Source organism: Microtus oregoni, unplaced genomic scaffold (genome assembly GCF_018167655.1).
Source record: "Microtus oregoni isolate MIOR12 unplaced genomic scaffold, Mior012 000037F_ref0000500, whole genome shotgun sequence".
Taxonomy (NCBI): domain Eukaryota; kingdom Metazoa; phylum Chordata; class Mammalia; order Rodentia; family Cricetidae; genus Microtus; species Microtus oregoni.
The window spans coordinates 9,209,564-9,234,180 of NW_024543096.1; the positions used below are offsets into that span (position 1 = coordinate 9,209,564).

The 24,617-nt window shown below is 41.9% G+C and overlaps 1 protein-coding gene across 1 annotated transcript in view; it reads right to left on the reverse strand.

Annotated features, from left to right (window-relative positions):
- Nucleotides 1–15,031: 15,031 nt before the first annotated feature.
- Stam2 (signal transducing adaptor molecule 2) overlaps nucleotides 15,032–24,617 on the reverse strand; it is a 47,780-nt gene continuing 38,194 nt past the window's right edge. The window contains exons 13-14 of the mRNA XM_041631556.1: nucleotides 23,125–23,294; nucleotides 15,032–20,528 (exon numbers count right to left, since the gene is read on the reverse strand). Of these exons, the coding sequence (XP_041487490.1) occupies nucleotides 20,300–20,528; nucleotides 23,125–23,294 (399 nt within the window). The 3' untranslated portion in view covers nucleotides 15,032–20,299. The remainder of the gene's footprint in view (nucleotides 20,529–23,124; nucleotides 23,295–24,617) is intronic.

Sequence of the window (24,617 nt, forward strand, 5' to 3'; positions counted from 1 at the left end):
CACTGGCTGGGTTATCAAAATGGAATTCACACCAGCCAGACAGCAGAAGGAGTTCTGCGTAACTGCCTATCAGCACAAGCAGCGAGAGTTATTAATTCACCTCTAGAGATGGGCCCGATGGGCACACCACTATGCAGAAGAGGGTTAAGAAAATCCCTAGAACCTCAGAAAGGGAGGTGTGAGTCTGTGGCATTCCAGCCAAGGCCTGTCCCCTTTCTCCTCCCTTCCCACGCAGAGAGGGAAACTCCACCCCACTCAGGTGTAGTCAGAAACACAGGACTCCTCTCCTCTTAGCTCCCAGTTGGGGAGCAGGGTTACTTTTCCTGAGAGAGATGCTGCTCCCTCCCGCAGCTATCTGTTGCTGAGACCAAGTTCAGAGTGAGCATGGCAGGGTAATAAAGGCTGCCCTCTGACCATCCCCACTCATGTGATGAAGACTCTATGTTGCCCACAGACTCATTGAGAGTATTGGGGTCCTGCTGGAACTTGCTTCTGGATCATGAAGAGACAAGCCAGGGGAACCTAATACTGCTGTTCTTCCCTACCAGGCTAGCCGCTTCTAAAATGATGCCAATGTGGGGGTTTAGATGAGAATGCTCCCATGGGCTCATATGTCTGAATGGTTTGTTCCCAGTTAGTGGAACTGTTTGAGAAGGATGGGAAGGTATAGCCTTGTTGGAGGAGGTGGGACACTGGGCATTCACAAGGCTCAATCTTGCTTTCTGTCTGCAGCTTTTGGATCAGATATGAGCTCTTGGCTACTGCTCCAGCACCCATGCTTCGGTGTATGCTACCACAATCCCCACTGTGATTGTCACAGGCTAACCGTCTGAAAATGTAAGCAAGCCTCTAACTAAATGCTTTATTTTATAAGTTGCCTTGGTCATGATGTCTCCTCACAGCAATAGAATAGTAATTAAGACACACAGAAAGAATTATGCCATTGTTCCTACCCCCAGCACCAGGGAGAAATGAAGTTAGATTCTTATCTCATACTAGCCTATAAAAACTCAAAATCTAAATTAGAAATCTCAATAAAAGGTCTAGAAATATAAAATCATTCGAAGGAAACAGAACAGTAAATCATGACCTTGGACTTGGCCGTGGATTCTTAAACATGACATCAAAGCACAGGCCAAAAGAAAAAAAACAAGCATTGGAGTTCATCAAAATCAAAAACGTTTGTGCTTACAAGGTTACAATCAAGAAAGTGAAAAGACAACCCCCAGGATGGGCCTGGATATCGCTGAAGTGGGCAGAGGATCTGAAAATATATACCAGTGGTCACAAAGCATGTGAAAAGTGTCTAATAACACCAGCCATCCAGAGCGTGCAACTCAGAACCACCATGCGCTTCAACTGCCGTCTTAAAGCTCATGCTAAAATTTAATTATATCCTAACAGTATTAAGGAGATCATTTTACCATAAGGGTTCTACTCTGAGAATGAAATTAGTCAATTAGAAGCAGGTACTTTGGCTCCCATTTGCTATGTCTTGGCCCTTCTGCCTTCAGCTATATGATGGCACAGAAGGCTTTCACTAGATGCCAGCACCTTGACCTTGAGGATTCTACCTCTAGAATCATGCAAAAACATTAAATTATTGCTCATTATACATTATCTAGTCTCGGGTCTTCTGTAATAATAGCACAAACCAATGTGGGTCAGCTACCACTGCACACCAACTAGAATATCTACTGCTATATTAGGAAAGGGGCTGGAGAGATGGCTCCATGGTTAAGAGCATTTTTTTTTTTTTTGCTCTTACAGAAGCCTTGAGTTCAGTTCCCAGCATCCACATGGTAACTCTAGGTCCAGGGGGATCCAATGACCTCTTCTGGCCTCCACCATCCTGCATGCCCATGGGAAACAGACACACATTCTGGTGAAACCTCTATGCACATAAAATTTAAAATTCTCTTTTAAACATTATGCCAAGTGAAAGAAAGCATTCACCAGGTCGCAGGTTTGTATGGTTCCTTTTCTTTGAAATGTCCAGAATAAGCAAATCTATACACACAGAAAATAGATTCGAGATTGCTTAGGGTTGGAGAGGCTCAAGAAATCATAGCTCCAGGGCATAAGGTGCCTTTTTAATTTGTGCATTCTATGTATGTGGTGTACATATGTGTGCGTGTATAGTGTATGTGGTGTGTGTATGCATGTGTGCATGTACTGTGTGTGTGTGTGTGTGTGTGTGTGTGTGTGTGTGCCTGCTCTCCTGTGTGGGCAAGTACACGTGGAAGCCTGACCTTGGGTGTCTTCCTCAGGAATTCTTCACATTATTTACTGAGGCAGACTCTCTTGCCGAACTCGGAGATCACTGAGTCCGCTAGGAAGCTAGAGAGCCTGGCCCAGGAGTCCTGTCCCTGCCTCCAGAGCTCTGCTTTTATGTGGGTGCCAAGATTCTGAATTCTGGTCCTTGTCCAGCAAGTGTTTTATTCATTGAGCCGCATCCCTGGCATCCAAGCGCTTTGTTTTCCAGATGAACTGACTATTATAAGGATAGATAGAGTGATTACTGCACATTTGTACACTTACACAAAACCACTGGATTATCTGGGCACCGTGGCACACTCGGGAAGCTGAGTCAAGAAGATGACCTGGGCGTGTGAATCTGAGAGCAGCCTGGGAAACACAGAAAGACTTCGCCTTGAACAAAACCAAACGTAAAAGTCTTGAATATTCTTTAAATAGATAAGTCGCAACGCATGTGAATTCTCTGACAGTTAAGCTGTTATTTTTAATTCTTTTGATCTTAAAAAAATAATTCCAAATGTATTACAGAGCTAAGAGCAAATAGAAAACAAACCACGTCTAGCACAAAATATACCTGATTCTGCGTTTGGTGAGGTTTTTAGAATCAGCAAGTCTAAAGCATGATTGATCCAAGAAAGTAAAAAACTGATTTGAGGGCTAAATTTAAGTGAAGACCTTCTGCTCAGTGACAGAATTTGGGTTTAAAATTCAATTAATATTTTAAAAATATTTTACCAATTCTTTGAGAATTTCATACCATGTATTTTGATCATATTCGTACCTCTTCAACTCTTTCCATATCTATAGCCCTTCCTTTCTCTTCTTACTCAACTTTGTGTCTTTTTTTTTTTTTTTTTTTTTTTTTTTTGCAGAGTTCAATTTGTGCTCATAGGTATGGAGCTGGAAAGTGATTGACCTATCAGGCAACACCTTTAAAGAAAAAGAAAAAGAAAAAGAAAAAGAAAACTCTCTTCTTCTTCTTCTTCTTCTTCTTCTTCTTCTTCTTCGTTGTCGTCGTCGTCGTCTTCTTCTTCTTCCTCTCTCTCTCTCTCTTTCTCTCTCTCTCTCTCTCTCTCTCTCTCTCTCTCTCTCTCTCTCTTCTGACAGGTGTGTGAATTGCCACTAGGGGTGGGATTTCATCTCCACTTCCCCACTGTATGCTTGGCCTTGGTCTAGCTTCTGACTCTTAAGACCTTTCTGGCCCCTCTTTCACAACGATCGCTGAGCCTTGTGGGGAGGGTGTTTGATGCAGACATCCCATTTAGGGGTGAGCATTCTGCCGTCTCTTATGGTCTTCACCTTGACCAATTGTGCCCATCACCATCTACTGCAAGAAGAAGCTTCTCTGATTAAGGTTGAAATAGTTGCCAATCTAAAGGTACAGCAATAAATCAGGAGGAAGTAATTTAAAACTGTCCATTGAGTTCTCCCCTAAGGTCTATTTAAGCATAGGTGCTTGGCCTCAATAACAGCACCAGGTACACAGGTTCCATTTTGTGGAACGGGTCTAAAACTCAAGCAGAAGGTGGCTGGTTACTCCAATAACATCCATGTCACTACTGACCCCGGGGGGCATATGTTGCTTGGCTGGTTGTTATTGTAGCTCACAGCTGGGTAGAAGTGATTTTTTTTCTCCTCTGGTTGTGCACATGGCACAGTCCAGCACTGTGAAAGCTAGCCAGTAGTGAGTGAGCTTCTAAGTCAGCACCAGATCGAGTTCTCCGTGTTCTGTAACTCAAGCATGTGGTGTTGTCAGATTTACTGCCAAGCTGTGGAGAGTGACCAAAAGCAATAGCATGTTATTTTGTGGGATCTATTGGATCCTGCTAGCCAAAAACTCCAAAAGAAGTAAGTCCTTCCTAGCACAAGGATTGTTATGCTAGTCTATGGTGTCCTATAGGGTAAGTTATAGGGTAACCCCATTTAAACTTTTTAAGTACATTTGTATATGTATTATATTTTATGAAGCTTCTATTGTAATAGGTTTCCACATGACTTTTTCTAAAGATCTTTCATAGTTATCCTTTCCTGAATTCTCTCCTCTAAGCTGCCCTCCAATCTCCCTCTGCATTTAATCCTTCCTAGTCTATTATTTCCCTTCCCCCTTATATATCACTGTGCTATATCTCCCTTCCTTGAATGACTCCCACCCCAACCTGTGACAAACATTTTTAAGAGAATGGATATAAGCTACATACTAGAAGAAAATATTTGCAAGACACAAGTCTGAAGAATTTACAAACATATAAATAATTCTTAAATCCCAAGAATAAGGAAAATAAGTAACCCAACTAAAAACTCAGATGTGAATTTTCATAAGTACTGTTGATTACATATAGAAATATTTATAGCTATATGTACATATTTGAGGTAGTACATATTATTTGATTTCAGATGAGGGTCTATCTAGAAGAAGTAGAACAAACACGTGTAGTACAATATCTTAGTTTCTGATACTATATTCTAAGAAATGAAACCAGGACACCCAGGGAAATTGCTGATGCTAGGACTGGGGCAGGAAATACAAGTAGTGATCCTGGAGTGTCTCGAGGTACCAGATGGCAAGGGAGTGCTTTAGAAACAAACAGCCCAAAGCTTCAGTATATACATATACAATGTAGGGGATGCAGGAACAACCTAAGAGAGCTCCTAGAGGTCAGTAGTAGAACAATGTTGTTGTCGGAGTCTGCTTGTTCATTTCCCAGCCTCCCAGACCTGAAATAATTACATAGAAACTGTATTAATCACAATACTGTTTAGCCAATAGCTTAAGCATATTTCTAACTAGCTCTTACATCTTAAATTAAGCCATTTCTATCACTTTATATTTTACCACGAAGCTTGTGGAATGCTGGTACTGGTGCAAGGGTGTCTTTCTCCTCTAGTGACTCCATGGCATCTCTTTGACTCTGCCTACTCTCTCCTCCTCTATCTGCTTAGAATTCCTGACTTGCCTTATTCTGCACTGCAATAGGCCCAAAGAAGATTCTTTATTAACCAATGGTATTCACAGCATACAGAGGGGAATCCTACATCACCTCCCATATAAATAAAAAGGAAGGTTTTAACTTTAACATAGTAAAATTACATATGACAAAACAGGTATCAAAGCAAAAAATACAGTTACAATATTTATATCTACCTTATCTTTTACCATAACTAAGGAAAACTATAATTATAAGTATCTATTCTTCAACTCCATCAAAGACCCCAGAAGGATATAATATTACCTAAGTTAATAGGAAGTGAGTGCATTGTAAGCACCTACCAAAACTCTAGAATTGGCAGAAACATCTTGCTGCCTGGACAGTCACCCAAATTTCTTCCATAACATTGGGGCACCCATCTTCAACCTACAGGCCCATAGTATCTGGCAGACTTTCCCATGACGCAGGCGATTTAAAGATCTGTTCTGCCTGTGCTAGCATGTAGGCCCATATTTCGGTATGGCACAAGAGCCATAGGCCCAGTCTGAGCTGATCACATAGCTCTGCAGACAAGCTGTCTCTGCCTAACAATAGCAAGGATGTACTTGTTAGAAATGTAGATCTCCTGAGGAGAGGTGTTGACTGAAACTGGTCAGGAGGTTTGGTGCTTCCTCCCTTTGTAATTTGGACGATGTCTTATAGAGATGCTAATTCATGACCTACCTGACTGCTAGATGCAGACGTGACCTGAGCCCAGGCACCTGGCTGCCTAGGAGACAGCCTAATGTGTTCCCGCTCTATTGATGTGAGGGTATATAAGCTGTTTGGAGAATAAATGAGAGATCTTTGGAGAGAGATCTTGCCCTTCCATGATGACCGTGTAAGTTGTGTCTGATTATTCCTGGCGACTCCGGTCCAGTCCAGTTAGGGAATCTGTGTTGGACCCACACGGGCTCCGACACTAGCAAAGTTCACCAGTTGCTTTCTTCTGTGTCCTGCAGATTGTCTAATTGTTTCTTTTATGAAGCAGGAACCCTGAAGGACTGTCTCACCTTTATATAAGTTCAGCAGTCATTTTTCTGTGGGTCCTGCATGTCCAGTTCATACAGCACACCATCAAGCAATCCAGGAAAGAGCAGTTTCTTACACAAATGGCTAACAATGCCATAAGGAGTCTCTTCGATGCCCATCATCCTCTTGAAGTAGTTTGGTGCTGTCAGGAGCAGATGTGTCTCATTGTCATGAAAAATCCTAAGTTTTAAAAACATTTTAAATGCTATATTCTGTTAGTCTTTGAAAGGTTTGAAGAATAATTATCCATCTGAAATATATTTCTGTAAATCTAGAAAGCCTAACTCACATGACTACAAGCTTGAGTATTATAGACGACTATCTACTAACCTGTATTTCTTAATTATATGTTACATTTTTAAACGAGCTGCACAAACACAATACCTTAAACAAGAGCAGAAATACATATACACAAAATTGACCTTAAATTTGTATCAATAAACCAAGAGCCATACCAACGCAAAGTATTCATTTCTATAGCATATCCCCTTTAAATATAAACAAACATTTATAAACAATCATTTATGGAATTTGGGTGTTGTTCTCTAGACTACTTCCTGCTGATTGGGGACACTGTTTATCAGGTCTTTCATGGGGTACCCTATGTGGTAGGTCCATCTCAGTCAGCAGTCCTGAAGCTGTCATGGATGTTGGACCATCTGGCCATTGCTTCAGGAGGTCTTGTTTGATCAAACCACATTAGTTTGGAAGGAGTCCACAGGTTTTCATCCTGTAGAAACAAAAGCAGAACCTCTTTTCCAAAAGAGACCTTTAAACTATATATGCTGGTTTAGCTTAGTAGCCCATACAATGAAATGTCTCTCTGTACTTATTCACAGTCAAAAAAATTCAAAGAAAACACAATAATATATATAATCCAGACTCTGTGTATTTTCCATCTTTGGGTGGTTTATTTTTCTTTACTCCTTTAATCTATGACTGTACTCTGTCTCTTTACAGACTTTATGTTTTTAAACCATTTACTTCCTTTTGTAACTGTCTATATTCCTTTTCTTCTCTCTCCCAAGCCTACATACATTTTTTTTTAAAAAAAAAAAAACACTGTTTTACTTAGAGGTCTTTTATGTCTGAATCTGTCCTATTGTGTATCTGAAATTCTTTTCTGTTCAGGAGTGCTTCTTAAAATGCTAAGTGGTGTGTCAGGACTAAGTCTGCTTTGCCTTTTGGTTTCGCACAGTCCAACACAGCGGAGGCACGTTCATTGCCTCTGAAACTGTAGTGTAGGAGCCGTCCTCACCACCTCAACTCTGGGAAGCACCATGCAGCTTATAAATCATTTTTATCTGAGTAAAAGCTAAATCTGCCTTGCAGCACACTGCGTGGTCTGGAAAGATCTCTGTGTATGGCAGTGGGACTCCACCATGCTCCCCTACCAGTGCACACCTAGCAGACCCGATCCAGCCACTTGTCCAGGCAGGGGTGCTGAGCCGCAGGCATGCTCTCAGCTACTTTTCTCTTAACCCCAAGTGGGCATACAAGCACTGGGACCCAAAGTGTGTGGCTTGCCACACAGGTTAGCCCCAGTCATTCCAGAGCCATTCTGTAGGCAGAGGCTGCTTGTTCGTTTCCCCGACTGCCCAGACCCAAAAGAATCGCACAGAAACTGTATTAATTACAATACTGTTTGGCCAATAGCTTAGGGGTATTTCTAGCTAGCTCTTACATATTAAATTAACCCATTTCTATCATTTTATATTTTACCACGAGGCTTGTGGAAAACTGGTACCGGCGCAAGGATATCTTTCTTCTCTGGTGGCATTATGGCATCTCTTTAACTCCACCTACTCTCTCCTCCTCTATCTGCTTGGAATTCCTGTCTTGCCCTATTCTGTGCTGCAATAAGCCCAAAGAAGACTTTTATTAACCAATGGTATTCACAGCATACAGAGGGAATCCCACATTACCATACAAGCAATAAATAAAAGTAGGACTGAGTTTAGGTATGATGGCAGACATCTGTAATTTCAGCACTCAGGAGGCTGACACAGGAGAATTGTCATAAGCTCAAGGGCCAGCCCAAGTCAGCCTGTCACAAAAAATAAAAGATCATATAAAAATAAGATAATAGTGAAATATAACTCTTAGTATAAAATAGCCCTTCAAGATATAATAAGTAAATAGTTACATAAATGAATAAATATGTAAAAGACAAACCTTCAACACAGAACTGCAGGCAAATGTACCAGGCTAGGCATGATGCTAATGTAGGGAAGTAGATAATTCAATTCTCTGAACTGCCTTCACAATCTTTCTATGGCTCTATTTTTAAAGCAAAACATTTTTAAAATCCTAAAATTTTCAAATTTCAAGGTAAGTTAGTAACACATTTAAAACAAATTCAACAAATAGCAAATCAAAAATCTGAGATGAAGAGAATGAATTAATCCAGAGCAAGGGCAAGCTACTACCCTCTGCTTTATCCGAGCACGGAATCCTGCTGGAACACTGTTAGCAATAGACACTTCACAGACTTCATTTTCCTAAGTGCTTCCTGGAGCCGAAGTCCTCCTATTCAAGGTACTCTTTAAAAGAACAAAACTAATGAGCAAATAAAGTATTTGTAGAACAAAGCCCAGGACAATATGATAACTGTGGGTTTATATTTAAAAATCAAATCATATTTTGTTCAGGGGCCATGAACTAAGAATATGGTTTTGCTATGGTTTGGATCTGAAACGTCCCAGACAGGCTCATGTAATGAACACTTGGTCTTCAGCTGGCAATGTAGTTTGGGGATTTGTAGAACCTTTTGGGCCTAGGGCCTAGGTGATGGTCATAACTTACAAAGGGTGGGCACTTGAAGGTTAAAGGCTACTCTCTAGTTCAGGTCTGGCCCTCTGCTTCCGGATTCATCAGCTATAGCATGCCATACTGAAAGTTCCCTCTACCTTAGATGGAGTCCAGTTTGATGACAACATCTTAAATCCCGAGTTAAGGCAAAATTCTTTCTCCCTTAAATCACTCTCAATTATAGTTAGTTGGACAGCAATGACAATGGGTTTGCTGCTGTGATACGTCTGACCACGTGGTCTGCAGGGAGAATGTGGAAGACTTGGAGCACAGGAGGCCCTGATATACTGAGTAATGAGTCATTCTGGTGAGCATGAGAAAGACAAGAAAGCATCAGAAATGTGGACAGGGCCGGGGAGCCGGCTCAGCTAGTAAAAGTGCTGCATATTATGGATTTGTGTAGCCTTTTACATTTATGACCAAATGCCACATAAGTGTACAGAACATTCACTTTTATTTTTTTTTATGGGGTGTAGAATAGGGTGTTTTTATACCATATGGTCCAGGCTGGCCTCAAGATCCGTGCAATTCTCCTGCCTCAACCACCAGATCCTGGAATTATAAGGTATGAAGCACCATACACAGCTGTCTTCTTTCTTGCTCAAGAATTTCTCCAAGATTATTCTGCCCTGATGCTTTGATCCACATCCTGAAATTCTGTTTAAAGGTACAAGAGCTATGGATATTCGCAATATTAAAGATTACAGTCATGAAAAATGGATAACATGCCTTTCTTTGAAGTTTTGTGTACATTTTTATTGGCAGATATTAATAGTATGAAATGTTCCATTCTGATGTTTTCCTACAGATATTCTGATCATGTTCACACGCCTCCTATAACCCTCTCTTGTGATCCTCTTTCCTTCTGTTGCCCCCTCATCAAACTTGAAAATCCAACCCACGTGAAGACATTCTTCCCTGATAAAATCTTGAAGGGCACAAAGGATTCAGATGGCTATGGAAACACAGCTCAAAGCAAGCCATAAGCACAATCACCGTGAAGATGAGTGGCATGCGTCTCTGGAGTAGTGGCTTCTATTTAGGTGCTACCTACTAGCTGATTTAATTATTTTACCCTATATTTCTTGTAGCCAGCACATTCACAGTGGTTTCTCTGTGTTCTGGCTTGTAGTCGAGGCTGTGGCTCTGATGTAACTGCCTTCTCATTCCCTGGCCCAGGCTAAAGCAGGAGCTACAATCTGGGATACACTGACTCCAGGACAGACAGACACCTCTCATTTCTTCATCAGGAATAGGGAGAAATTCTTTGAGCCAATTAATAGCGTCACATAACTCCTGGAGTTTAACGTAAGAATAACGTAAGAGCAAGGAACTCAGGACCACGAGGGGTGCACCCACACACTAAGACAATGGGGATGTTCTATTGGGATCTCACCAAGGCCAGCTGGCCTAGGTCTGAAAAAGCATGGGATAAATCCGGACTAGCTGAACATAGCGGACAATGAGGAATACTGAGAATTCAAGAACAATTGCAGTGGGTTTTTGATCCTACTGCACGTACTGGCTTTGTGGGAGCCTAGGCAGTTTGAATGCTCACCTTACGAGACCTGGATAGAGGTGGGCAGTCCTTGGGCTTCCCACAGGTCAGGGAACCCTGATTGCTCTTCGAGCAGATGGGGGGGGGGGACTTGATCGGGGGAGGGGGAGGGAAATGGGAAGCGGTTGTGGGAACGAGGCAGAAATCCTTAATAAATAAATAAATTAAAAAAAAATAAATAAAAAGTAAAAAAAAAAAAAAAGAATACCTTGGGTGTACCTCAATGGAGGCAGTGAGCGGACATATTGTCTGACTAACCTGGTACCCCAAGAAAGAAAAAGGGGTCATCCATTGTATTTTTCTGAGGCAATGTGAAGATGGAGAATCTTTAAATTAAATCTAACATTTGAGGTAGAATTTTTGAACCCTTTTTTGGTGTGGGTGGTCCAATAAGATATTATTCATATAGTGGATTACCAATATGTCACGAGGAATATTTTTTTAAGATTTGTTTATATTTATTTACTTATTATGTATACAGTATTCTCAGTATTCTGTCTGCATGTATGCCTGCAAGCCAGAAGAGGGCACCAGATCCCATTACAGATGGTTGTGAGCCACCATGCGGTTCCTGGAATTTAGGACCTCTGGAAGAGCAGGCAATGCTCTTAACCTCTGAGCCTTCTCTCCAGCCCATGAGGAATATTTTTTAGGGCTTGTTGCACATATATTAGACAAACTATGAGACTTTTCTTTATGCCCTGTGATAAGACTTTCTATTGGTAATGTTGTGCAAATTTGTGTACATTAGGCTACCAAACTGTAAAGGCAAACTGCTCTTTATCTTGTGGTGCCAGAAATATTGAGAAAAAAAAAAGACTTTAATGTCTATTAATAAAATACGCCATCCTGGGGAATAGCACCCAGGTGTGGCAAACCCACCTGGGGGACCCTGTTTTTTCCATTTGTGTATTAGGCTCATATTGTAACAGATAGTATTTGTCTGACTTTTTATTAATAACAAATATTGGAGTACTGAACCTGCTATGGGATGGTTCATTACGACAGAGGGAAAGCTGCTCCTTAACCAAATCTTCTAAAGCTGATAATTTGGGATCCACCGATCCATCCATACTGTTTTGTTTGTGAGACAATTTAAGGCTATAGGTTGTGGGATGACTTCATTAGAATGATGGTCAGTGGCCCTTAGGATTGGGGGTTAGGCCCTGCATAGTGAGGGCAGCAGGACTGTTGCCCTGACTGGCCCATATTATCATGTGATGATTATATCCTCATAAAGGGCCTTATCATCAGTAGTGAGACAGCACCCATTTCTTCCAAAAGGTTCCATCCCCAAAGGGTAAGGGGGCATCTGACACAATAGGCAGAATCTGCCTTGGTTATTACCGTCTAAGTCCTTCCAACAAACTTGGTGAACAGAGGTCTTAGAGGTGGAGTCACCACCCATCCCAGTAATGGTGGGGCCATCCTTGAACTTCCAATGTGGGAAGGCTTTGGCATCATTGAGCAAGACGATGGTGGCACTAGCCCCAGTGTTTATCCATCCTTTAATGGGCTTACCACCTAGAAAAAGTCACCATGGGAGAAAATGGGGAGAAATGGGGAGGGTCCAAAAAGCTTTTGGGTTTGCTGAGTCAGTGTTCTCTGTTACTTCCTGGGCTGAGAGTTGCCCCATTTGGAGTTTAAAGGCTGTTGTTGGGAGCTTCTACTCAATGATAGGACTTTTGGCATTTAGGGCATTTGGTCTTTGGATGAGCCCTGGAACAATCCCTATGTAAGTGGCCAGACTGTCCACATCCCTAGTAAGTATGGTCTGGTGGAGCAGATTTATCATCCTTGTCAAGTTTGACATTAACCAAGGTACTGGTGGAAGTTGTAAGGGTGGAAATGGGCCCGTTCTGTGTGTCAATATCACGGGTAGCTAAGACCTACTTATAAATATCCTCATTTCTCACAGTGCAATGGCATTATGGGTGACGGTGTTGAGACCCTCCCAGGTTAGCTGTTTAATAAAAATATCCTTAGTAGGGCCAGATAAGATGCACTTTTCAACAGCATTGGTGACACGAGTCAAAAATTCAGGAAATGCTTCCACAGCTTGCTGGACCAGATTACAATAGTTTATACTGCCCTGGGCCCTGGGCACTACAAAGTTGGAGGGCCTTGAAGGCTAGGTTGGACACTTGCTGGAAATAGGCAATCACGGATTGAGATCCAGGACTAGTGTATTGTCCACGGCCAGTAAGCCTGTCGAGAGTGACATTGCAAATTTGTACAGGCTTGGGTCTCTGCTGCATCATCACAGGCTGAGCGCCACTGGAAGAAAACTGAGGGGTCAAGAATGGCCTTTAGCATAGTGTGTACCAATCGTAATGGGTTTGAGGCTGCATGGCCCATTGTCTGGGTACCTACTCAAAATAAGGGGGCTCGGGGCCAGACTCATTAGCTGCCTTTCTAATTAGGACCATGATGGGGTATAGAGAAAAGGATCAAGCTAGTGGAAGTCGCCGCCATCTGAGAATGTTCCAGTTCCAGAAGGGAAAGGGGATTCAACCACAGTTGAGAGGTCAAAGCTTTTCTATGAATTAAGAGACCAGCCATCGCCCTGATGGCTCTTAACTGGCGGTTAACACATAGCTGGATTAGTTGAGAAGAGAGACTGGTACAAGAGGAAGTCCAACAGCCCACACTCCAAAGAGCGGTGGGAACTCTGTTAAAGCAAGAGAGCCGTAAAGCAATCCCGTCTCTCAGGCCGCGAGGGCATCTGTGCCAGGACAAGGACTGAAGAGAAAGGGAATGTTTGCAGACCCAGCATGCTGCTTATAGGGAGGGACTTCTGCGGCTTGTTAGGCCAGTTCGAGGGTCCTTTATTGGTTCTACCTCCTGGGTGGTTAGCCCTTATGTGAAGCTACCAGGATGAACTGAGTCACAATGGAGAGTTCCTAACCAGGATGACAAACGGGAAAAAAAAGTAAATGTTGGGTTAGGAAAGAAAGCTCCAGCTCACCAAGGGCTTAGAAAATGAAAACAGGGATCAACTCACTGAAAACAGCTGAAGAGGGCAAATGCAAGATGCGGGCAGAGAATCGGGATGGGGACAGCAGCCAGAAAGAAAAATGCCCAAAAGAGGGTAAGGAGGACCCCAAAAGAAAGCAAAGAAAGTGCCATGCAGCTCTTGCCTAAACTCAGTTTCGTCTTCATTTCATTTAGATTACATGCCTGTGCCAAGCACCAGGAATACAACTAAAATATGCCCCAGAGTTCTAAAGGCTTCTTCAGACCTATGTAGGCTAGGAAATTAAGGCACAGTTCAAAACCCTACCCAACAGCAAGTGGGCCAATAAATTGGTAGATAAGATCTTTAATTTTCATTCACTTATAAAATCCAAACTAGAACTCAGATAGTCAAAGATGTTATCTTTCTAAGCCATTGGGACTTTAGCCCGCAGGGTCACAACACTGTTGCTTTATGATCTGGCATGGGATCCACTAAGCCAAAAAGCTTCTCTTCTAAAACCTTTTACTTTCCTCCTAGGAAGACCTTCCCAAGACCTCTGACCTCTGATCTTATTGAATCAAAAATGATCACCTCTGACTGCAAAGGAGTCTGGGAAGGCAGGCACCAATATTTTGTTTACTGACTTCTGACTTCTATACAGAATTCTTTAAGTGAGATGACCAGTTAGAAATGCATATTAAATAAAACAAATTATACTGTCTACTACAGAGAGACACTGGAACAGAATTTGAGCAAGTGGGAACTGATTCAAAAGCATAGCGTTGTTTGGGGCCAGTGACATCATTTAACTCATTAAATGGGCAAAAGCATTCTACTAAGGAAAAAATGTAACAGAACCAAATGATTGGGGCATGAGCAATGTGGGGCTGTGGGTCAGTCTAGCACACAGGAGTGGAAAAAGGGGAAAGATCAATGTTGCAATATGGGATTCAATGCAACAGAGGCTTGAGCTCACAGTGGATCCTCCTACCCTCTAACCCCCCACCCCCAGGTACCTTTAAATGGTATGGAGAAACACAGGCATCTGCTTCAATACAGACCCCCTTATACTCAATACCAAATGAGCCTTGATGTCATCTCTACTTCTTCATAAAACAGTGCTGGGTATACCTGCCTGAGTTCCTGGTTCCTTGGTGCTGGACCTACTCTGTGTGACAGAACCATACAATCTCTGAGCCCATCCCGTGCTACCAAGTTCTCAGGACTAGGCTTAGAGGCTGAATAGGGAGGAGCTTGACTGTGAAATCGTCTTGGCTGTGGTGTGTTTATGTATTGCAGTATATGCACACATAATAGCATTATTCAGCTATAAAAGAAAATGAAGTACATGCTGCAATAGAAACAAACAGCAAGTCAGGCGGTGGCGGCACACACTTTTAATCCTAACACTCAAAGGCAGACGCAGGTGGATCTCTGTGAGTTCAAGACCAGCCTGGTCTAGAGCGAGTTCTAGGAGAGGTTACAAAGCTACATGAAAAACCTGTCATGTGGGATGGGGAAGACCACAAACAGCAAACCCATCAAGCATAGCTCTGAGGTATAACATTTGCCTGACAAACACAAGGCTTTAGAATTGGTCACCAGAAACAGAAACAAGTTAAGTAAAAGTCATTCAGTGAAAGAGTCAAACACAAAACTGTCTGGTTTTCAAATTCATGGTGAACTGTGAATGTATATACGTAAATCCCATTAAAATTATTTGCTTTAAAATGGTTAATTTTATAATGTGAATATCAATTAAAAAAATCACTGCTTCCTAGACTTAATGTCAAGTACTGTTAATTCTTTGCTTTGAAAGTATTTTTATTTTTAAAAGCTTCATTTTTACCATTAATCCCCATTGTTTAGTAGCCTTTGTCTCTACCCAGTTGTGCTCCTTGTTTGCCTTTTAATATTTATTCATTACTCATGATGGGCTGAGGAGTAGGCGGTAAGTCCAAATCAACAGCGCTTGTTACCTGTCAATATCTCTCACATAAAGGGAACAAATACTTAAATACAGACATGGGGAAACAAATTATTAAAATGGATTATGGGTTAATAGGGGTTTTAGATTCATCTATCATCATGCACTTTCATTGTGGTTTAGCCCACTGGACTGCATGCATCTTTGACAACTCTTGTGTCAAGGTTTGTCTGGATGGAGCCTCCAGCTCCCTGCAGGATCCAGAAAGCCCCATTCCTGTGTATCTCTCCAAAACCCAGTCTCCAAACAAAAATATGGCACCAAAAGGCCCAGTTCTGAGTTCTTAGTGGCTACTATAGCTTCCTCCCCTCAGGTAGCCAGCTGCCCAAGTGTCCCCCTAAAGCGCTCAGCTTTTGACTATACGTGGGCATAATCCAGGTTGCTACATCATCACCCCTAGCCTACAACCTATAAAGTCTCCCTGCTTTCATTTGTGGGCATGGCTTCTCCAGCCTCCATCTCCGGGTCTGGAGAACCCACCTGGGCGTTGCTTTGCCCAAATAAAGCTGCTCTTATACTTTTTCAATTCATCTTATTGCATTGGCAGAGAAACCTATTAGTGAGGGGGGAGGACAGAAAACCTACTAATGTTAATGAGAGTTACCTAGAACTGGCTATGTGCTAATTTCCCAGGACTTTGTAATCAAGTGCTATAACTTTGGAGGCTTAATTAACTAAAGCAACAGACACTTATTTTCTCCCAGCTCTGGAGGTTAGAAGTCTGCACCTGCAGCGCTCACAGAGCATGCGCCCTCAACAGCTCAGGGTGAAGTCCTGTCCCTCCCTGTTCCTTTTGTGGTTCTAGGCAGTCCTTACTTTCCTCTGTCTCCACCTCCATGGGGCTTCATTCACTGGGTCCTGTGCGGCAGACTTCTCGACCAGCGAGAAAGAACAACCACCACACGAGGATTCTTCTCAGATCACGCTTTATTGGAGTGCCCTTGGTTGAGAGAGAGCATGAAGCAAAGGGGGCCCGAGAGCCCTAAGGCAGCTGCTTATATCTGGAAATGGCACACGGGTCGCCCTGTGATTGGCTGCCACCAACAGCTGACACTAGACTGCATCGGGACAGGCCCAGGGACCCTTATCCACCGCGCATGCGGGAAGCGGGGGACACGCAGCTCTCAAACGCTTAGACAAATATGGAGTTGTTTATTTCCAACAAGACAGGATGTCGGCACCATCTTGTAATGGCGATCCTGTCCAGTTCACTACAGTCCTGCCTTTCCATTTTTCCATCCAAGACACAGTCATAGACTTACAACCCATCCAGTGTTGGAATGGTTTCTGCTCAACATCCTTAACTAACCTTATCTTCAGACTATTTCCAAGTAAGGTCACCTATGACATTCTAAGTAGCCATGGGTTTGAGGTAAAAGGGACACTTCATTTCATTCTAGCATGTAAGCCACATCATTCCTTTAGAGTCAGTTAAAAAAAAAAAACAACTCTCAAATTCAATCTTAGCTTCACAAATTTATAGTAAGATTTCCCAGGGTGGGGGGTGGGGAACAGAAACTTATAAAGAAAATATGAAGTCAAACAAGCCAACAAAATCAAACTGAGTGCTCCCTTTATCTATGAGCTAAAGTTGATGTCAATAAAAAAGAAAACTACCTTTTGGTAGAATCATTAAGTCAGTGATGTATTATTTATAATCTATTAGCATTAAAACCAACATTGGTAACCTTTGTTACCATGCCTTTAATCTCAGCACTTGAAGGCAAAGACAGATGTATCTCTGTGAGCTCAAGTGAGCTTCAGGACAGCCAGGGATATACAGAGCAACCCTGACTCAAAAACACAAAATGAAACAAAAACAAAAAAAAATCAAAAACCACTGGGGCCACACTATAACAATTCAACAAACCCTGTCCTAGAACTCAGGGGTCTTGCATGTTGTTTTCCCTAGAAAAAGTTTTAAAAGCAATTCCAGGGGTGGAGAGATGGCTCGGCTCTAGAGGACCCAGTTCAACTTCCAACACTCATGGTGGCTCACGACCTTCTCTCACTCCAGTGAGGGGATCTGATGCCCTCTTCTGGCCTCTGGGGGAACCAGGCATGCAATGTGGTACACAGACATATGCAGACAAAACACCTATATACATACAACACACACAATTTTTAAAAGAGAGAAGGATCCCTAAGGCCCTCTTCACCCTTTTTGCAACACTGGGATAAAAATTAAAGCCTTCCATATGTGAAGAACAAACTCTACCATTGAGTTATATCCCTAGCCCAGTCATGTTTACCATTAGCTTTCAAAATGTGGATGAAACTTTATTATCATCTTCAATTTATACTACAATCATTAGTCAGATATCAAGTACTTAAAAGAGCATAATGGAAATCCATCTTTAAATGCTAATAAAAAGATAATGTATAGATAATTTTGTAAACAAATTATCAAATAAAAAAAATGCTGGCTGACGGTTCATTTTTCAAACATACCCCACTTTAATATTTAGGGGATGTTTTATATCATAAAATTCTTTTTTTAAAGGATTTTTCAAATATATCAAGATTTATATGAAAAATGAAAATTTTTGTTAGAAAACATTAAATATAAACCCAATGTAGAAATATGAAGGTAGACTATTCCTTTGGCAGAAAATAAGTAACTACAAACATCTTAAATTAAGTACAGTTCATAGGATCATGGGAAGAAAAAATATATCTTTACATTTTGTATTAATACTGAAACCAGATCAATACAGATTTAATATCATTTTATGCTTTCAATAACTCCGCAACACAAATTTATGAGTGGATAAAATAAAATCATTTTGAGGAGGAAGAAACTTCTGCATATATTAAACTTCACATACACCAATATATACTCTTTATATACAGATCATGTCTTATTATTCCAGAACAGCTGCGCTTTACTGTCTGGTCCCCATTTAGTGGGTATGCAGTATTCACAATGACTTAAAGGCTTCTACTGAATAAAGCTTTCATAATTTAGACAAGAATTAAACATGGAATGCACAAACATTGGGATGAGCTTATAAAAACAGCTCGGAAGAGAAAGGTAAGGTATGTCATTTATGCAAACATTTTCCGGAGCAGCACTGGATACTTTAAAATTTATTCCCTTAATTGTTAAAGAACACAAGATTTGTTTCCAAAAAAGTAAGGTGCCATGTTACAGTACATTCTTGTAAGTACATAAGTGAGTTCACCTGAAAGGAAATGCGACATGTAAAACAGAACATGGGGTTTGGCTTAAGGCTGAAAATCTTTCCAGTCTCTGGTGCTAACATCAGACACTCACAGAACACAGGCTTGCAGGTACCGACTGTTCTCTTCAGTGTGGGCCGTTTTATGCAGTAGCATGTTCTAGAATAAAGTTTCTTTGAAAAAAGAACATATCTGTAATCAAATATCTATAAACAGAGTAATGATAAAATTTACAAATTGTCTTCCAAAGGATTTTTAATAGAAAGATTAAGTGCTTAAAAATATACAGAAATGCATTCATGCAAAAATTTTTATTTTAAAAAATTAAGCTTGGAACACGTTCGTAGTCTAAGTATAATGTATCTGAAGCCCGTGCATCTGTGTTTTCTAGTTTGTTGCTATGTAAAAAGTTGGTACAATAGAGTAGTGTGCAAAGTTTTAAGAGAACACCCCTTTAGTTATCACCAGCTCCCACAGTACGTAGGATCTAATGAACTAATTTATGCACTAATTTAAAATGTGACTTCAGAAAGACAGCCTGTCCTCTCCTGTCAGTCACACCCTTTCTACCAAATCACTGCCTGCAGTTTCTGCACAGGCTCAGCTTTCTTTCTGAGGGAACACACAATTCCTCAGCAGCTTACCACTGCAATGTCAGTCACTTCTGTAAGAAGGTAACACACCCACCTCGCACTTCACACCCAGGATGGTTTCTACCACGGCAGACTAGGAAGAAAGTCTCCCTAAGAAGTATACTCTCCTGGCAGGAAGGAAAGCCAAATGACAGCACCTTCATGAGACAAGGCCAAAGTCACTTGAAAAGGCCAACAGTGGCAATCCTAAAGACAGGGATTCCTCAGGGAAGGCTAATGTTGTACGGAGCGTTCCTAGGCCCTCTGCTGTTACAGGATTGGCTAGCTGCTTAGCCACATTTGCACTGATTGGCTTTCACTGCTGGTTACAGAGAACACTTTTGTTCCTTCCAAATTGCTCCTGCTTCTGTAGACAATTAGATGCTAATTATTACTCAGCAGAACACTGAGAGCAGAACCGACAGCGCTGCAAACACAACTGTAATTTAAGGAGCCCACAGGAAATACACTGGCGAGCTAAAGGCTTACACTAAAAGTAATAGGGTGGGGGAAATTCGGAAAAAAACGCAGACAAAAACACTTAAAGGTCTTCAGTGCTCCTCAAATCACATCTGAAAGGAAACAGTCGTTTCCTTAAAGAAAAAGTCTCAACTCCTATTTTACACCACTGTAGTGTTATAAGGCTACTTATTCACTGAGGCCCCAAAACGTACAGCAAAACTAACCCGAAACATCAGTAAGCTGCCTCTGATCAAAAGATGAGCTTCAAGCGAACTGGACTTGAAAAATAAAAAAAAAGCAACCCTTTTATGGCCTTCAGGGTAAGGTGGGTTTTGTGCTTTATTATGCATGGTTCTTTCTGATTGAGAGGGGAAAGTCTTAGTATTTCCCATCAGAACCCTCTGGGTTGAGTGACACACATCCAGGGACTCCAACAGCCCTGGTGTGTCTCTAAAGGAGAGGCTGCTGGTGGTAGCTGGGGGACGGCTGTGCGGCTGGAGGTGCAGGGACTGCCACTGGGAAGCCAGCCAGCTGTGGCAGCCCGGATGCTGTGTTCTGGTAAGAGGACACATCTGCTGACATCCTCACGGGCTGTGTGTAAGCCGTTAGACCTGCCGCTGACTGAAGATGAGAGCTCTGGTTCCCGTAAGAAGGGCTGGAAACAGTGTCCTGTGCAGGGCTGCCAAGGGAATTCCACACAGAAATGACATTTAGGTTACATTACGGCAACAGAGCATCATGACAAACACTTCTCTTCCATCTTCTTTTCAAGCTTATGTAGTCATCAGATACTGTTAACAAAATTTTGTTTCTTTGCTTTTTTGAGACAGGGTTTCTCTGTGTAACAGTCCTGGCTGTCCTGGAACTCTCTCTCTCTGTAGACCAGAATGGCCTCGAACTCAGAGATCTGCCTGCTTCTGCCTCCCAGTGAGTGCTGGCATTAAAAGATGTGTGCCACCACTGCCTGGTGTGATTTTTATGCTTACTGAGAAGAGCAGGGCTGGAAAACTGACTCAGAGTAGAGACAGTGCACACTGTGAAAGCACGAGGACCTGAACCTGGAGCCTCAACTAACCCAGGACCGGGAGACAGAGGCAGCTTTCCTGCCAAAACAGACTGCTTGGCTCCAGATTCAGTGAGGGAATGCATTCAAAATAAATAAATAGACAGATAGAGAAGTGAATGGCGCTAGGGAGATGGCTCAGCAGTTAAGAACACTGGTTGCTCTTCCAGAAGACCCAGCTTGATTTCCAGCACCCACATGGCAGCTCACAATCATCTGTACCTCAAGCTCCTGGGGATCTGGTATCTGTTTTGGCCTTGGAAAGCATCAGGCACACAAATGGTTCACAGACATGCACACTGACAGAACAACCATACACACACAATTTAAAATAAATAACCAAACATTGGTGTAGATGAGACCGAAGAAGATGCCCTGACTGCTGGCCTCCACACATGTCCACATGGGCAGCAAACCAGAAAGGTAAATGCAACCACATAAATGCACCCACACTGCACACACAAATAAAGAAAAAGGAAATGAGAGGGATCAAGTGACCAAAGGGGCAAGAGAAATCCTGAAACACCCAAAGAGACGTTTATTTGACAAGATCTCAGCAACTATGTACTCACACAACCGTGTGCCCTGCACAACCGTGTACCCTGCCCAACCGTGTACCCTGCCCAACCGTGTGCCCTGCCCAACCGTGTGCCCCGCCCAACCGTGTACCCCGCCCAACCATGTGCCCCGCCCAACCGTGTGCCCCGCCCAACCGTGTGCCCCGCACAACCGTGTGCCCTGCCCAACCGTGTGCCCTGGACAACCGTGTGCCCTGCCCAACCGTGTGCCCTGCCCAACCGTGTGCCCTGCCCAACCGTGTACCCTGGACAACCGTGTACCCTGCACAACCGTGTACCCTGCACAACCGTGTACCCTGCACAACCGTGTACCCTGCACAACTGTGTACCTGCCTAACCATGTACCCTGAAACTGTGAACCTGCACAACCGTGTACCTGCCCAACCGTGTACCCTGAAACTGTGAACCTGCACAACCGTGTACCTGCCCAACCGTGTACCCTGCATTGTGCATAGAACTTTATGGATCAATCACTTAGACAGCCAGACTGACTCACACTCTAAGTGGGAAATAAACCATACCAAATTACAAGACTTTGCTTTTCTCCTATTATTAAAAACATATTTGATCTTAAACCACACCAAATATGTTCCTTACAGCAGAGGATTAATATGTTGATATTACATTAGCTTTTTCTCATAATTTCTACTGTCACTCAGAATAATAAAACTGTCATTTAACCCACAGACACAGTTCATTAGTCTTTAAACTTCCTACTCATGAACTTTAAGTTGAAAAGGGACCTTGGAGGGTAACTACATATAATACTGAATACATATTTTCTATGATAGAGTAAATAGATTGGAAGATTTAAAATATGATTATCAGAGAAATTTTTGTATAAAAATATTAAACTAAAGTCCATCATTCAAACTTATTTCCTTTTATGGATGAAGCAGTAACTTTTTTTTTTTTAAACATTTAGGAGTGCATACAAGTAAGTATCCTGACATTACTTCATTAGGCTAACTAACCACAGCCTGTGTTAAGAACACCATGGCATCAATCCCTATGAAGGACAACTACATACAAAATAAAGACTTTTTCTAGGAGCCAAGCAGTGGTGGTGCACACCCTTAACCCCAGCACTCAGGAAGCAGAGGCAGACAGATCTCTGTGAGTTCTAGGCTAGCCTCGTCTACAATACAAGTTCCAGGACAGCTAAGGCTACACAGAGAAACCTTGTCCTTAAAAACAAAAACAAAAAACAAAATAAAAATAAAGAAAAGAAAAGGAAAAAAGATTTTTGTTTAGGATCTTAAATTATGTGTTTAAATCTTAGCAACTATCAAGGTATTCGCTGAAGTAAAGGTAGCACCATTCTACTTGGTGAGAGCAGTAGTGGGAACTTCAGTAACTCCACCTTAAGAGTGAATGTTGAGAGTGGGTGTGGGAACACACACCTCAATCCAGGAGGCAGACAGTCAGACAGGTCTCTCAAAGTTCAAGGCCAGTTTGGTAAACACAGTAAATTCTAAAATAGACAGGGCTACATAGAAAAACCCTGTCTCAAAAACCAAACAAACAAGCAACAACAACAAAAGTAAAAAGTAGGAATATTACTTAGTGTAACAAGAGTTTGTAGGTTCTCAATCTAAAACTAAGAAAAATTAACACAGCTCTCTAAAACTTACCTTAAATATGGAGTTTGGACAGTATGTGTTGTTACTACGGAGCTCATATTTGGAGGCAGAGATCTCAGTGAGCCCACAGGATCAGGTGCTAGGCCATAGCTCTGGGCAACAGACACTTGGTGAATATTATGACCCAGGTAGTTCCCACCATGCGTCTGAACTGGATATGTCTATTAATCAAAGAGAAAAAAATGATACCTTGCTCTCTCAATCATTCACTAAACATATGCAAAACTGTAAGACTTAAAGGAAATAAAATTTTTAATTATTTGGGGAACAATCTGATTCTACCAATCTTTCCACACTGGAACAAAAAGTGGAGAACTTCCAATTCAAGGTGTCTAATCAATGAACATTTACAATGTTTTTTTTAATGGTTCTTTGACTTTCAGTTTTGAAGGAAAAAATGGAAACTATTTTAAAGTAGAAAGCTGGACTCTATCTACATCTTGCCAGAGCAGAGCCTTCCCTGACCTCTCCAGGCCACCACGATAATGACAAGTCTTGGCACTCTCGTTCCAGGATGCCTCCTCCAGCTCCTCCCTGTTGAACAGAAGGTTCAAAGAGAGGCCAGGACCAAGCCCTCTCTGCATTGTGCACCACATCTCCTGCTCCAGTGGTTTAAATGAAAATGTTCCCCATAGGCTCACAGGAAGTGACACTATTAGGAGGTGTGGCGTTGCTGGGGGTGTGTTCTTGTTAGAAGAATTGGTCACTGGGGATTTGAGGTTTCAGATTTAAGCCCAGTGTCACTCTCTCTTCCTGCTGCCTGCAGATCTAGATGTAGAACTCTCAGCTCCTTCTCCAGCACCATGTCTGCCTGCACACATGCTTCCTGCCATGGTGATAATGCACTTAACCTCTGAACTTGTAAGCCACCCCAATGAAATGCTTTCCTTTGTAAGAGTTGTCCTGGTCATGATGTCTCTTCACAGAAAATAAAGCCTAAGACACCTACCTGCCTTCAGAAGGTAAAAGAGAAAGAAGCTGTGAGGATAAGACAAAACGCATCCTTAGGAAACCCCAGTCACCAGATTCTTATGTATATCTATGCAATTTGCATAGGACAGCTCCCTAAGGAGCTGTCTATCAGTCTACTCAAAACAGCATTCAAAACAATTCATATGTTTAATAAATACCATACAGTAGTAATCACTGGTATAGTTTTGTTTAAAGCAAAGATCACATTAAAATTTAGAATAGTAGGCATGTCACATAAACTACATTAAGTCCAATGGCATTATCTCTCTCTTTAGCAATGACTGGCAGCCCACCTCTAAGAGGCTGAGACTGTAAGCACTGATGAGCAGCTCATGGTTTAAGTATTCTCTCAGACATAACTAATGGTGCTGTAACTCCATCTACTCTTAGTAGACACATTTTTCAAAACAGAATGGGAATTTTTGGATACTTTAAATAAATTCACACATGAGTTCATATACTTAGAGGCTGTGTGAAAAAAGTAAACCCTTAGGAAGCCTTAAGGCAAAAAA